Source organism: Odontesthes bonariensis, chromosome 4 (assembly GCF_027942865.1).
Source record: "Odontesthes bonariensis isolate fOdoBon6 chromosome 4, fOdoBon6.hap1, whole genome shotgun sequence".
In the NCBI taxonomy this organism is placed as follows: Eukaryota; Metazoa; Chordata; class Actinopteri; order Atheriniformes; family Atherinopsidae; genus Odontesthes; species Odontesthes bonariensis.
Genome location: NC_134509.1, coordinates 41,938,185 through 41,954,280, shown reverse-complemented (window position 1 = coordinate 41,954,280; position 16,096 = coordinate 41,938,185). Strand labels below are relative to the sequence as shown.

Sequence of the window (16,096 nt, the reverse complement as noted above, 5' to 3'; positions counted from 1 at the left end):
CCTAAAGTAACACTTACAACTTAAAGGAAGTACACCAATGCACCTTGATTTCTAATGTTCTGAACATGTCTGCTGTGACTTAAGGTGGCATCTGCTTTTGGGATAAATCTTTTGTATTGAGCCTCTGTATTTGTTTGCTGCAGTCTAACAGAATATAAAATGTTTTGTCCACAATTCAGGCCATTCATGAATTTGTCATGGTAAAATAAAAATTGTTAACACCTTGTTCCCAGCCAATCCTTACCAACTCCAAACTCTTCAAATGCCAACGCTTGGTAAGGAGTTTCCTGTGTTGGTTGTGAATCCACAGGGGAGCTTCACTTTTTAACATGCGTTACTAACAAGTAGCGCTAAGATGAGAAGTAAAATAGATACAGAAAAAAAAAGGAAGCAAAAAATAGCAGTCCCAAGGTTGGACTTAAGCATGAGTCTCTTGCTTGAGTTGGGCACCTATCCAGATCACTTCCCTCAACCTCTTTGCACAGTCTGTGCTATTTGTTCTTAAGGAGGCACTAAAAAGGACATTGGGCCTCATGCAGCAACCGTTCCTACGCACAGATTTGTTCTTAAATCGTCCGTACGAGTGATTTAAGAGAATTTGCACATTCACCAATCTTTTCGTATTTTACGTTTTCTTTCAGGTACGAACAGAATTTACGAGTGATCCAGACCTGTCGTAGGAGTTTCCTAAAGTTAACTGTTATTCCAATCAAGTTTGCTTGACTAATGGATTGTATATTTAATTACTTTGAAGCAAACATAAATAAATATATACATTATACCCCATAATTCTGTTTGACTTAAATTATGCACTAATTGAAGGTTAATTTGAATCTGTATATAACAAGGTTAATGGGAAGCGTAACCAGCGGCTGACTTGCTACTTTTGGATGCCTTAGCGCGTCAGGCTCTTGGAAGAGAGCGTGTGTTCCGAGAGCATGTAGATACCCATGTGGAGACAGACGAATGGCTGACATCACGATTTAGATTGCCAAGGACTGCGCTGCTGAAAATATGCAGCTTGCTAGAGCCACAACTCCAGAGAGAAACACGCCGATCAAACCCAATTCCACCACACGTCCAGGCCCTCACCACACTTGGATTTTTGGCCACTGGAACCTTTCAGAGGGAGATTGGAGACAGATCTGGTGTGTCCCAGTCCTCTGTGAGTCGTGCGCTCCCCTTGGTCATCAAAGCTCTCATCAGTTTATCACCCATGGTACATCAGATTCCCATACACCGAGACTTACATACGAGACCTTCGTACGAAAAAAGTGAGAGAAATTTAGAATAAAAATACGAAAATGTTCTTGCATGAGGCCCAATGTTTTCCTCTCATGATTTAATGTTGGCTTGGCCAGAAAAAGACGACTAACAATATGGAGCAGGGTACTCTTTGTGTTAACAGAGCAAACAGAGCATGTTGTTTTCCAGACTGTACAAGTCACATGAAGTTGGACAACATCATGCATTTCTGTAGTATTTGATAATGGGGTCAGACACCCAAACGTCATCTGTTCCCACAAACTCCATAATAATTATATGAGTAAATTCCCCATCTTGTCCTTTCTGCTGTGATTAAATCCTCAGTCTACTAATTTAATTTTCTGACTTTATGTTACATCAATGTAGGGATGTGAAATACACTTGGGTAGTCCAAGTGGCCACACTTTGATAGTGACATGAAAGTAGCTAAATATGACTGGTTGATCATTCTTTTTTTTTCCATTAAGAGATACCAAGTGGCCTAAGCCTCCTGACTGAGAAGACTATGGCCTAGAAAGAGTGGAATGTAGTGTCTCACCGCAGGTTGACTGCATAGGGTGCTGTTTTACTCATTTTGTGGTGACGAATGGGGGAAATGGGAGCAACAGTAAAAAATAAATATTCTAATGTTAAATAAAGTCTTTTTTAGCAAAACGGACAGCCAGAGAAAAATAGACGAGGCCTGGCTTCCCTTGTCCACTCCCCTGAGAAAACATCATAGTCAGCAGTTTTTCTGTAGGTCTGTGTCTCTCTGTTCTATTCATGTTGAAAGATCATAGTTTTTGCATATTTCCACAAAGACATTTTTTATTTTAAATGACTTGATGATTCTCTCAAATCAAATCAATCAAAACTGATGAAGTTTGGCACAAAGTGGTGAGTCAAAATCCATCCTTGCTCGGAAAGTCTAGACCTTTGGTGGATGCCCCTTCCAAAAAAAGTTAGGGTTCGATTCAAGGAACTTTTCTGCCTTTCTTTGCCTTTCTAACAGTTTTTCAAGTGTGTTGTTGCATGAAATTCTAGATTTGTTTCTATTGTAAATACAGAAGAATTTGACAATCATTTCTTTAGACTTGTGTTTGTTGAATAAAAGTTCAAATTAAATGACAACACACAGATTTGAGTTTTTGTTGCTTTTTGAAAACCTTCCAACTTTCCGAGTTTTGTACATGAGCAAAATAATCCTGTGTGTTATCTTTTTAAACGGCAGCATTACCTTGAAAGTTAGGCCTTATTCTTGGGTCATAACTGACCATCAGACGATTCAAAATGTTGGATGTAGAGTTCGGTGGAACTTGAGCCAAATCTTCTGCTGACAATTGCCTGTGAAAATAATAGAAAACAATGTTTATGATTAATACACACAATAGATTACCTGGCAAACAAACCACAGTCTGTGAGACCGTTGAGTTGTCTATGTTTACTTGGACAGCACACTGGACTGGAAATGCAACACAGACTGCCTTCAAGATGGGACAGAACAGACTTCTTCAGGAAGCTCAGATCCTTCAGCGTCTGCACCAAGATGTTTCACATCTTCTCCGAGTCTGAATCTGCTCTGCAGCATCTGCTGGGCAGCAGCCTCAGAGCCAGACTCAGAGAAATAAAGAAGGCTGGCTCTGTGCTGGGGACTGCTCTGCAGCTGAATGCTGCACACGCTGACCAATAGGAAGAACAACCCTGAGCATCCAGTTCATGACATTATGTTGAAACAATGAAGTGCGATCAGTGTGAGGCTTCATCTTCGCTGTAACACAGGGAGATACAGGAGGTCATTTCTGCCAGCAGCAAAAACTGTTCATAAGGACTTTTCTTTTCTTTCTAATGACTAATATGTTGATTATTTATGCTGTGAAATAATTGCTCACGTTTTGAAAAAGTATTACTTAATTCAATGAAGTGATTTATTTCAAAATCTAAAACACTGTGGGGAAAAATAAAAATAAATTGAAAGTGTTGTATTTCTCAAAATGCTGCAAATGTAGTGCATTGATTATTTTCACTGAGAGACACAAAGGATTAGAGCACAGCAGCTGACTTGAAAACGAATGAGAGAAAGGTGGCAAAATAAAGATTTTCTGGTAATTCAATGATCTTTGAATGATCATACCTGTAAATATAATCAGAAGTGTAGCAGTCAGCGGATGAACTACTTCAATAAACGCAGTGGAAGCAACTTATTTAAAGCTGCGGTCGGCAACTTTTTTTTAGTCATATTAGCTTGAACTGTCATGGGATTCTGGAAGTAGAATATTAAATAGGCTGTTTAGAAAAAATAACGAAATCTGTAGCTCCCTCTGAAGCCTGTAATCATGCTTGCAAAAACCGAGCGCTCCCGGCTGTTTTTAACCAATCAAGTTAGGGTGGAGGAATCCTACCTGTCAATCACAGCTTGTGCACACGCTGCTGAGGGTGAGTCTGCCCCAGCTTGTGTGCGCTCACACTGGTGTGAACTCACGTGCACAACCTCGTCCACAGAGGGGGAGGGGTTTGGGGGGCGATTCGGAGCTTGTTAGAGGTTGGGGGAGGGACCTGAAAGTTGTATCAGTTCGAATTTTCCGACTTTAGACTCGCAATTTTGAAAACCTGCCGACTGCAGCTTTAAGTCCCACTGAAAGCACTGCAGTTTTCTTACATGCACTCAGATAACAACTGAGGTAGGGGTTCAGTATTCAGTGTTCCAGCCTTCTACCTAGGCCAAATTAGAACATGCTATCTGGCTAAAACAGTCTCCACACAATGGGCCTCATGCAATAACATTTTAAAATTTTTATTCTAAATTTCTCTCACTTTTTTCGTAAGAAGGTCTCGTACGAACACGCCACGTCAGATTCAACAAACGCTCTTAACTTCGGAAAAAGTGTGTAAACGAACTGCGTAAATTATGAATGCCACCCGTGCGTATTTAAGTGCACGTGCATGAGGATAGTAGATTTGCATACTCCACGCACTAAATTATACCATATAAGGCTGTGCTTCCTCTCTCCTGTGCCAGGAAGTGTTGAGTGTTGAGTCATGAGAATGGCATCAAGGCACAAAAAGAACAACTTTAGGGGCTCTGAGACTGAAGTTCTGCTTTCAGAGATCCAGAAAGGAAAATCTGTCATTTTTAGCAGTGTCAGCAGTGGAATTACGGGACCTGCTAAAGCCAAGAAATGGGAAGTTATTACGAGTGCTGTTAATTCTGTGTCACCTGTAGTCCGTAATGTCACCGAAATAAAGAAGAAACGGTTTGATATGAAAATGGCTTAAAAATGGACTCGATGACTGTAACTAAAGCCGTGCAATCAGTTGTTGCCTCATCATGATGGCTCTTTGATGGGGCGGTCCATGAGGGGGGTCTTCTGGCACCACACCTTCTGGTCTGTCTGGGCTGGTTCAGGTGGAGACCCTCGTTCATGGCAATATTGTCTAAATCTGGCATGCCTTCTCTGGGCTATAGAGCAGTTTGCCCCTCGCTGTATCGAGACACCCCCACCTGGCCTGCAGCTCACCAATAGTGCGCTCCACAACAGCTTTGATGCGTATATGTGTGCAGTCCATTGCTGGGTGGAATTGGGTTTGATCGCATGTTTCTCTCTGGAGTTGTGGCTCTAGCAAGCTGCATATTTGCAGCAGCACAGTTGTTGGCAATCTAAATTGCGATGTCAGCCATATGTCTGTCTCCACAAGGATATCTACACGGTCTCGGAACACACGCTCTCTTCCAAGAGCCTGACGCGCTAAAGGCTGATTCATACTCGGCGCAACCTCGCTCATACTAGCTGGTCGCAAATGGCGCAAACGGTCACGTGTCCCAAAATTCCGCCACGCCCCCCTTCGCAAGCTAAAAAATCCTTGCGCGTCGCAATGTCGCGCACACAACTTTTTTTCTGACTTCGCGCGCGCTCCACCGGAAACAGCTGACCAAGAAAAAGAAAAAATGAACACTGCAGAGACCGCGGTGACCGAGAGGATGCGCCTCTACAAACATCTGTACGACACGTCTATGAAGTTACACTGGGACAACGTTTGACAAAGTTCGTCTTGTTGCAAAGGACGAACAATCCACCATCTCTTCTGTTTTTGCCGCAGCCGCTTAGCTCTGAGATACATATACAGTTCTACACCCAGAGTAAATTCATTCCGCATCAGATGTGCCAGCCTCTGCTGACGTGACACCACAGGTGGCATTGTGTATGCTTTCTTTGTATGCTTTTCAGCTTGTTTCCTCAACAGTGACGCTCTCTGGTCTGGAGAGAACTGCAAATGTGACGCATTCTCGGCGCAAACTGCGCTTATGAGCTGAAGGAACTGTGAAGGGGCTGGTGCTTTCGATGACGTCATTAATGGTTCTCGAGCCAGAACAGTTGCGCGTTTGCGCCGAGTATGAATCAGCCTTAAGGCATCCAAAAGTAGCAAGACAGCCGCTGGTTACGCTTCCCATTGACCTTGTTATATACAGAGTCAGATTAACTTTCAATTAGTGCATAATTTAAGTCAAACAGAATAATGTCAGCATCATTATGGGGTATAATGTATATATTTATTTATGATTGCTTCAAAGTAATTAAATATACAATCCATTAGTCAAGCAAACTTGATTGGAATGACAGCGGACTATTTTTGGAAACTCCTACGACAGCTCTGGATCACTCATAAATTCTGTTAGTACCCAAAAGAAAACGTAAAATACGAAAAGATTGGTGAATGCGCAAATTCTCTTAGATCACTCGTACGCACGACTTAAAGCAATACTATGTAACATTTCTACCTTAAAATAACAGCTTGAAAAAAATTGTGCGGCTAGAATGAGTTTTAATATTACGATTGGCCTGTCTCCTATGCCCTTCGGGGGTCTGAGTTGGAAAAACTGCGCTATGTAACTTTGCTGGACCGGCCGGGAGCTGAGCGGAAGTACTTCGACTTGCTTTCTGGCACACCTACCGCAAAAACAAATAGAGCCCTCTCACGCTCCCAGGTACATTTGATTACTCTTACCTTCTCGGTCGACATAGCTTGCACCTTCTGACTCCTCGCCGGTTCGTCAACAAACGTGAAAAGTGAAAGCGAAAGGGTGTCGTATTTACGACAGTGTAACCGTACATTACCTCCAAGCCTGTAGGGGGAGCTCCATAGTGGGCTTTTTGAGAAGTTACATTGTATTGCTTTAAGAACAAATCTGTGCGTACGAATGGTTGTTGCATGAGGGTTAGGGTTAGAAAGGGTTAGAAACTGACATTCCAAAAGTTCAAACTTAGCCAGGTTGGTGACAGAAGTCAGGAGAAGGGCAAAAAAGTCAGAAACCCCAGCAACAGGAGAACCCAGGCTAACAGCTCAGCCCATTGAACAAAGGCAGAGCAGAAAGGCAAGGGTTCCCAGTAGGAACCAAAAGGATCCAAAGGGAGGGTGGGACTGGCAGGTATGAGAGCTCCAAAGGCAGAGCAGAAGCGGAAAACACAGGCATGGCAGCTCTTGAAGATGTCCTTCAGGCAGAGATGGGGACTGGAGTCACTGTGACTTGGACTCGAGTCGACTCGAGTCTCTGTTTTGATGACTTGAGACTTGACTCGGACTTGAAAGTTAAAGACTCGGGACTTGACTTGACTTGAGACAAGATGACTTGAATTATTTGAGTGTTATTCAGTTCATGTTTTCAGTTTGAATATGAAATTAATAAATTAATTTAAAAAACAATATTGATTACCCGGTAGGAACGCAGGCTGAGAACGGCGTCATGATTGGATCGCTACCCTGTCAATCAGTCATGCACTCTCGTACCTTATGTGTTTATTGAAGAGACCCGCCCTCTCATATCAGATACGCATCAACATGTCAGCGGGAGGGGGACCGAGAGTAATTGTCTTCGGCTTTCATAATTTCAACATTGACAGCAAAAGACGGAAATGTACAGCGCGGCTACTTTTTCCGGCTCCATGCCAAAAATGTCCAGCACCGCAGCACGCTGTACACTCCTCGCCTCATCCCAGATGTGTAATGTGTTCACAGCCCAAGTCTCGAAAACCTGCTTTCTCAAAAAAAAATCCAGGAGTTTGTAACACAGGTAAAAATCTGTAGTATATATCATTTTACTCAATTATATTTTTCAACCGAGTCATTCATCCTGTCTACACAATCTTTATTTTCCCCCGTGCTCTGCGTACCGGTCACGTGACCGTAGCCAGCCAATTAGCTGGCTATATTACCGTCAGTCAGGAAGTGCCGGGAAATACGAGAGAAGCCTTGATTTGTTTGCTGCAGGTACGGCTATTAACTTGTTTTACTTTGTTCTTCGCCTTTATTGAGCACTGATCTCTTATACTATGCATTACCTAATCGTAGGAGCCGAGCTACCATGTCCCAAAGTGCTGTATTGAGAATGAGGAGTTGTCGTCATAGTACAGAGCCCCGCCCCTATCCGCCATGTTGGCAGAATGCTAGCGAGAAAACGCCGTTCTCTCCGTTCGTTTACATTGTACGCGTGTGTTTTTAAATCAGTAAGTTTAAACAGTGCGGAATTGCAAGAACATGCCTGGAAATCAATGCTGTGTGAAGAACTGTTCCAGTACCTCACACAATACGTTTGGGAAACATAGGAACAACGAAATACGTTATTTTAGGTTTCCTAAATGGATGCAGCATCAGGGAGAGCAGGTGTCTGACCTGCTGCAGGGAGCTCGTAAGGATCAATATTTTGGATGCTGGACAGTTTCTCCAAATACCGCTGCTTTGCGCTTGTAATAAGCTTGTCCCTGTAAGGTCCCTTTTCTTTCGCCTTATCTCTCTGCATTGCTTTGCTTTCTTTCTTTCTTTTGTATTAGTCTCTGCCCTGCCGAAATGACAAATACGGGAAGATATCCGTTAAGTTAATGGCGTTGCCCCTGGCAACCAATAGATTCTTCTGCCAACATGGCCGACCGGCCGACCGGAGTCACGTGACTCCTCATTCTCAATAGGAGTGTTGGTTTAACAAAACGCGTGGAATTGGTAAGCTTGCATTTGTTTGCATCTTAGCTTAGTATTAGCCGCTCCCTGTGTTTTAATGGGTCCGGTTAGCATTGTTAACACTTATGCCAACTTTCTACACTTGTTCTTGCACTTATTATGATCTAAACTTAATCCCGATCATGTTGTTTCGGACAATACATCGATCTAATACTGTTTAACTATTTCTAGGTACATTGTGGCACTTTTAGCCTTAACATTGTGTCATATTGACTGTTTCCAAGCATTAGCACTTTAGATGCTGTCTGCTATCAAACTTTTAAATGTATTGAGAATGAGGAGTCACGTGACTCCGGTCGGCCGGTCGGCCATGTTGGCAGAAGAATCTATTGGTTGCCAGGGGCAACGCCATTAACTTAACGGATATCCTCCCGCATTTGTCATTTCGGCAGGGCAGAGACGAATACAAAAGAAAGAAAGAAAGCAAAGCAATGGAGAGAGATAAGGCGAAAGAAAAGGGACCTTACAGGGACAAGCTTATTACAAACACAAAGCAGCGGTATTTGGAGAAACTGTCCAGCATCCAAAATATTGATCCTTACGAGCTCCCTGCAGCAGAATGGCACAGAGACCTGGACCAGTTACCTCCGTGCACATATATGGACATAGTCAATTATCTTGTCTTTGGTGTAAGTTACTACACTATGCAGGAGTTTAAAAGTCACAAATCTTTGGAATCGTACGAGACTTTCTGCTGTGGCTGGGTGCAGGACTTGGCCATCTACAAGCCTCCAGGTGGCTCTGGTGATGATAACAGCGCTGTACTGGCAAAGGTAAGGTTCTTGTCATGCATTTTAGTGTGTTGTAATTACATTGCATTTAGACACTTCTTGACCAAAATGACAACGTAATTAACTGCGACTTGTTTTGTAAACACTAGATTAACGAGATGTTCAATGTGCACAAACGTTTCCAATGTTTTGATGTATGCTAAAGCTTATGTTTAGGTATTTAGTTGTCATTTGATTTTAGCCCAACGACACATACTGTAGCAGGTTATTGTGTTGGGTGTTGGGGGCTGCAAAGTGAACAAACCAGTTCTGGGTTGGCTAGGGTACTTATGTGTGAATGCAAGGCGTACATTCCTGGTTAGATTTAAGCCATTAACATTTTTTTTATTATTATTTATTTACCTTTATTTAACCAGGCAAGCAATTAAGAACAGAAATTCTTATTTTCAATAGCAGCCTGCACCTGCACTCTGGCACCCTCTATACTTTCATTACCCCCTACCCGAACCAGGGTCTGAATCCCATTCCCGCCTATCTTACCTCTTTTATTTCTCCCCCTACCTGAACCAGGGTTTGCATCCCCACCCCGCTGTGACTGGTGTGCAGTTGGTGAGAGTGAGTTGTATGGCTTTGTTTTTGCTGGTATTTTTAGTGAATATAGGACTGTTTAGGTGAATTTGTCTGCTGTATCTACTAGTGTGTCTTGTCCTGCCTCCGCCTCTGGCACCTTCTATACTTTCATTACCCCCTACCCGAACCAGGGTTTGAATCCCATTCCCGCTTATCTTACCTCTTTTATTTCTCCCCCTACCCGAACCAGGGTTTGCATCCCCACCCCGCTGTGACTGGTGTGCAGTTGGTGAGAGGCTGAGGTAGCTTGTGGCTGTAAAAAGATGGTTGTTGTGGTGTGAGGAGCAGATCTATATAGGGAGTATAGGGAATTACTCACCGAGTCTGGTCCTTTATTTATTTATTTATTTATTTTTTCGTTAGCACAAGTTTCTTGTGTTTACCTTGAATAGGGATGGCTCAGGTAATCCTGAAACATCCCATAGTTAAGCTGCTATAGGCCCAGCCTGCTGGGGGGCCTCATCTGTCACACCTTTCCTCACTTTACTCTCTTTATGTATATGTGATATTATTGTGGTCATTAACTCGTGTTTCCCTGTTCCAACAAATATCCTTTGAATGGTGTTACAGTGCCGCCGCGGCGGCGGCCCCCTCCCCCCCTTTCTGTCTTCTCAAACCCCAGCTGGTCGAGGCGGATGGCCACCCTTCCTGAGTCTGGTTCTGCCAGAGGTTTCTTCCTGTTAAAAGGGAGTCGTTTCTCTCCACAGTCGCCTCAGGCACGCTCAGGCCGGGAGATTGGACCGAAAAACAAAAAGTTTTCAGTGCAATCTGTTGGTTTTCTTAGCTAGGAAATTGTTTTTGAATTGGCTCTATATGAACGAATTGGATTATTTTATGAATTATGATTATTATTAATTAATTGAATTCCAATTGGCTTGAATTGGACTTACTATCTAAGTGCCTTGAGATGACATTTGTTGTATTTGGCGCTATATAAATAAAAATGAATTGAATTGAATTGAAAGAGCAGAGGCTCGATAAAGGGAAGGGGGAGGAGGAGCTAACGTTAAAAGAATAGGGTTATATAAAATACACAACAAAAGAAATCAATAAATAAATACAGTACAAAATACAGTAAACAGTATGGCAGGTGTACATGTCCTGGTTAGATTACAGCCATTATTCAATTCAATTCATTTTTATTTATATAGCGCCAAATACAACAAATGTCATCTCAAGGCACTTAGATAGTAAGTCCAATTCAAGCCAATTGGAATTCAATTAATTAATAATAATCATAATTCATAAAATAATCCCAATTCGTTCATATAGAGCCAATTCAAAAACAATTTCCTAGCTAAGAAAACCAACAGATTGCACTGAAAACTTTTTGTTTTTCGGTCCAATCTCCCGGCCTGAGCGTGCCTGAGGCGACTGTGGAGAGAAACGACTCCCTTTTAACAGGAAGAAACCTCTGGCAGAACCAGACTCAGGAAGGGTGGCCATCCGCCTCGACCAGCTGGGGTTTGAGAAGACAGAAAGGGGGGGGGGCCGCGGCGGCGGCACTGTAACACCATTCAAAGGATATCTGTTGGAACAGGGAAACACGAGTTAATGACCACAATAATGTTACATATACATAAAGAGAGTAAAGTGAGGAAAGGTGTGACAGATGAGGCCCCCCAGCAGTCTAGGCCTATAGCAGCTTAACTATGGGATGTTTCAGGATTACCTGAGCCATCCCTATTCAAGGTAAACACAAGAAACTTGTGCTAACGAAAAAATAAATAAATAAATAAATAAAGGACCAGACTCAGTGAGTAATTCCCTATACTCCCTATATAGATCTGCTCTTCACACCACAACAACCATCTTTTTACAGCCACAAGCTACCTCAGCCTCTCACCAACTGCACACCAGTCACAGCGGGGTGGGGATGCAAACCCTGGTTCGGGTAGGGGGAGAAATAAAAGAGGTAAGATAAGCGGGAATGGGATTCAAACCCTGGTTCGGGTAGGGGGTAATGAAAGTATAAAAGGTGCCAGAGGTGGAGGCAGGACAAGACACACTAGTAGATACAGCAGACAAATTCACCTAAACAGTCCTATAATCACTAAAAATACCAGCAAAAACAAAGGCATACAACTCACTCTCACCAACTGCACACCAGTCACAGCGGGGTGGGGATGCAAACCCTGGTTCGGGTAGGGGGTAATGAAAGTATAGAGGGTGCCAGAGGTGGAGGCAGGACAAGACACACTAGCAGACACACTATCAGATTCAACAGACCTAACTATAAGCTTTATAAAAAAGGAAAGTTTTAAGCCTGGTCTTAAAAGTGGAAAGGGTGTCTGCTTCCCGGACATTTACTGGCAGCTTATTCCACAAGAGAGGGGCCTGATAACTGAAGGCTCTGCCTCCCATTCTACTTTTAGAAACTCTGGGAACCTCAAGTAAACCTGCAGTTTGGGAACGAAGTGCTCTGTTAGGAAAATATCTTACAATGAGATCTTTAAGATATGATGGAGCTCGGTCATTAAGAGTTTTATATGTAAGGAGAAGAATCTTAAATTCTATTCTGAATTTAACAGGGAGCCAATGAAGAGAAGCTAAAACTGGAGAAATATGATCTCTCCTGTTAGTTCTCATCAGAACTCTGGCTGCAGCATTTTGGATCAGCTGGAGGCTTTTCAGAGAATATGTGGGACAGCCCAATAATAAAGAATTACAGTAGTCCAATCTTGAAGTAACAAATGCATGGACTAGTTTTTCTGCATCACTCTGAGACAAGATGTTCCTGATTTTAACAATATTACGAAGATGAAAGAAGGCAGTCCTAGAAACCTGTTTTATATGCGAGTCAAATGATAAGTTCTGGTCAAAAATAACTCCAAGGTTCCTCACTGTAGAACTAGAAGCCAAGGAAATACCATCTAGAGTAACTATATAGCTAGACAATTTCTCCCTGAAATGCTCAGGTCCAAAGATAACGACTTCAGTTTTGTCTGAATTTAGAAGCAGACAGTTCTGAGTCATCCAGGTCTTTATGTCTTTAAGACATGCTTGTAGTCTGACCAACCTATTGGGTTCATCTGGTTTTATAGATAAGTACAGCTGAGTATCATCAGCATAGCAATGGAAATTTATGCCATGCTGTCTAATAATGTTACCTAATGGAAGCATGTATAAAGTGAAAAGAATCGGTCCAAGCACAGAACCCTGAGGAACTCCATGACTTACTCTGGTGTGTGAGGAAGATTCTTCATTTACAAGAACAAACTGAAATCTATCAGATAAATATGACTTAAACCAGCCTAATGCAGTTCCTTTAATCCCAATAACATGTTCAAGTCTCTGTAATAAGATACTGTGATCGACCGTATCAAATGCAGCACTGAGATCCAACAGGACAAGCACAGACACAAGTCCGCTATCAGAAGCTAAGAGGAGATCATTGGTAACTTTCAGCAGTGCAGTTTCTGTGCTATGATGCACTCTGAATCCTGACTGAAACTCTTCAAACAGATTATTTCTGTGTAAGTGATCACAAAGCTGAGCTGCAACTATTTTTTCAAGAACTTTAGACATAAAAGGGAGATTGGATATAGGTCTATAATGAGCCAACACTTCTGGATCAAGAGTAGGTTTTTTAAGTAAAGGTTTAATTACAGCAACCTTAAAAGTCTGAGGTACATATCCTGTCAACAAAGAAAAATTGATCAAATCCAATATGGAAGTGTCAATTAATGGGAAAACCTCCTTGAACAGTCTGGTTGGGATTGGGTCTAAAACACAAGTTGATGGTTTAGAAGAGACTATTGCTGTTGTTAGTTCAGAGAGATCAACTGGACAGAAGCCGTCTAAATATAAATCAGGTTCTAAAGATACTTCTAAAGCTGCTGTACTTGATGATACATCACTGATAATAGTGGGAAGGACTCCATCAATCTTCTCTCTGATAGAAACAATTTTATTAATAAAGAAGCTCATGAAATCATCACTGCTGAGAGTTAAAGGAATACCTGGCTCAGCAGAGCTCGGACTCTTAGTCAGACTGGCTACAGTGCTGAAAAGAAACCTGGGATTATTCTTATTCTCTTCTATCAATGATGAATAATAAGCAGTTCTAGCTTTACGAAGGGCTTTCTTATACATTGTTAAACTATCTTTCCAGACTAACTGAGACTCTTCTAAATTAGAGGAACGCCACCGTCTCTCCAGCTTTCTTGCAGTCTGCTTTAAAGCACGCAGCTGTGAATTATACCAAGGAGCCAGCCTCTTCTGACTGATTACCTTCCTTTTCAGAGGGGCAACATTGTCCAGTGCTGTACGCATTGAAACTATAGTGCTGTCAACAAGAGAGTCAAGTGTTGCTGGAGTAAAGTTTAGGTAGTCGTCCTCTGTCATATCTGCACATGGCAGTGAAGAAAAGGATGATGGAATTAATTCTTTAAATCTGGTTACAGCATCCTCTGATAGACACCTTCTATATGTAAATTTCTTCTCAGAAACTGTATAGTCAAGTAATGTAAACTCAAAGGTTATCAGAAAATGGTCAGATAAGAGGGAACACTGTTAACTGTTCACTCTCAATGCCATAAGTCAGAACAAGATCAAGGGTGTGATTAAGGCAGTGAGTCGGTCTGTGTACACTCTGAGAAAATCCAATAGAGTCTAATATAGAATTAAAGTTCATATTCAGGCTGTCATTTCCAACATCTACATGAATATTAAAGTCACCCACAACAATGACTTTATCTGTACTCAGCACTAACTGGGATAAAAACTCTGAGAATTCAGACAAAAACTCAGAATAAGGGCCAGGTGGACGATACACAACAACAAACACAAGAGGTTTCTGTGATTTCCACTTTGCGTGGGAAAAACTGAGAATCAGAGATTCAAAAGAGCTCAAACTAATCTTGGGTCTGGGACTGATGAGTAACCCTGATCTGAAGATAGCTGCCACTCCTCCTCCTCTGCCTGTGGTTCCAGGAACGTGAACATTTAAACAGTCAGAGGAAGTTGCTTCATTAATGCTAACATGATCCTCCTGCTGCAGCCAGGATTCTGTAAGACAAAATATATCAATATGATGATCACAAATCAACTCATTCACTAACAGAGACTTGGAAAGGAGAGATCTGATATTCAGCAAACCACATTTAATAGTTTGATGTTTTTGTTCAGTTAAAGTTTTTGTTTTAATTTTTTTTTTTGCACAAGAGGATTTGCTCCTTTTGTGTTAATTGATTGGGTGGGTAGCAGCAGGTGGGAAGCTGCAGAGAAGTGTGTAAGACTACAACTCTGCATCCTGGTCTGAACCCTGGGTTGTCATGTTTTAGGGTGGCAAATAAATTCATCCATATTTCTAGAAATGAGAGCTGCTCCTTCCAAAGTGGGATGGATGCCGTCTCTCCTCATCAGACCAGGTTTTCTCCAGAAAGATTGCCAATTATCTATGTAGCCCACGTTGTTTGCTGGACACCATCTAGACAACCAGCGATTGTAGGACGACATGCGGCTAAACATGTCATCGCTGGTCAGATTTGGCAGGGGTCCAGAGAAAACTACGGAGTCCCACATTGTTTTGGCAAAATTACACACCGATGCAACATTAATTTTAGTGACCTCCGATTGGCGTAACCGGGTGTCATTAACGCCGACGTGAATAACTATTTTACCATATTTACGTTTATCCTTAGCCAGCAGTTTTAAATAGGATTCTATGTCGCCCGCTCTGGCCCCTGGAATGCATTTGACTATGGCCGCTGGTGCCTCTAATGCCACGTTTCTGACTATGGAGCTGCCAATTACCAGGGTTTTATCCTCAGCGGGTGTGTCGCTGAGTGGGGAAAATCTGTTTGAAGCGTGGACAGGTCGATGGTGAACAACGGGCTTGACTTTAGAGCTATGCCTCTTCCTGACAGTCACCCAGCCACCTTGTAATCCCGGCTGCTCGGGTTCTGCTAGGGGGAGGCTAATTGAGCTAGCTACGCTAGGTGGCTCCACACTGGCAAAAGGGGCCTGGCTCGCTATCGGTTGATTTTCAACAGTGCAGAGCCGAGCTTCCAATTCAGATAACCTCGCCTACAAAACTACAAAAAGACTACATTTGTTACATGTACCATTATCGCTAAAGGAGGCAGAGGAGTAACTATTATCAATGTGTCTAAAGTGTAGACTGTAACTTGAAATAAATGCTTTTTACTGTTTAGTTTATTTCACTTTATTTATTTTACAGGTCCTGCATTCACAGAGACTCTGTGAGCCTCCACTTACCCAGTCCAGTGGTATCACTTCAGTTGTGTGGGGCTTGTGGACAGACCCTCCGCTGACACGCCATGGTTTTGCTCTTCTTGTGCTGAATAGTGTTTCTTTGTTCTTTTGCACTAGTAACAGTATTATTTTATTATTGCTTGTTGTCAATGTTTACATGCTGGAAATTTTTATACTTTTTATTCTGAATGCACACATGTTCTTTTGCACTGTTAACTTTTCCTGGAGGTATATTGCATTCTGCACCTTGCGCCCTTATTCTTTTT

The 16,096-nt window shown here is 42.2% G+C and overlaps 1 protein-coding gene across 1 annotated transcript in view; it reads right to left on the bottom strand.

Annotated features, from left to right (window-relative positions):
- LOC142379108 (glycine receptor subunit beta-like) overlaps positions 1-16,096 on the bottom strand; it is a 72,425-nt gene that overhangs the window by 43,810 nt on the left and 12,519 nt on the right. Inside the window, exon 3 of the mRNA XM_075464232.1 lies at positions 2,483-2,589. Coding sequence (XP_075320347.1) covers positions 2,483-2,589 — 107 coding nt within the window. The remainder of the gene's footprint in view (positions 1-2,482; positions 2,590-16,096) is intronic.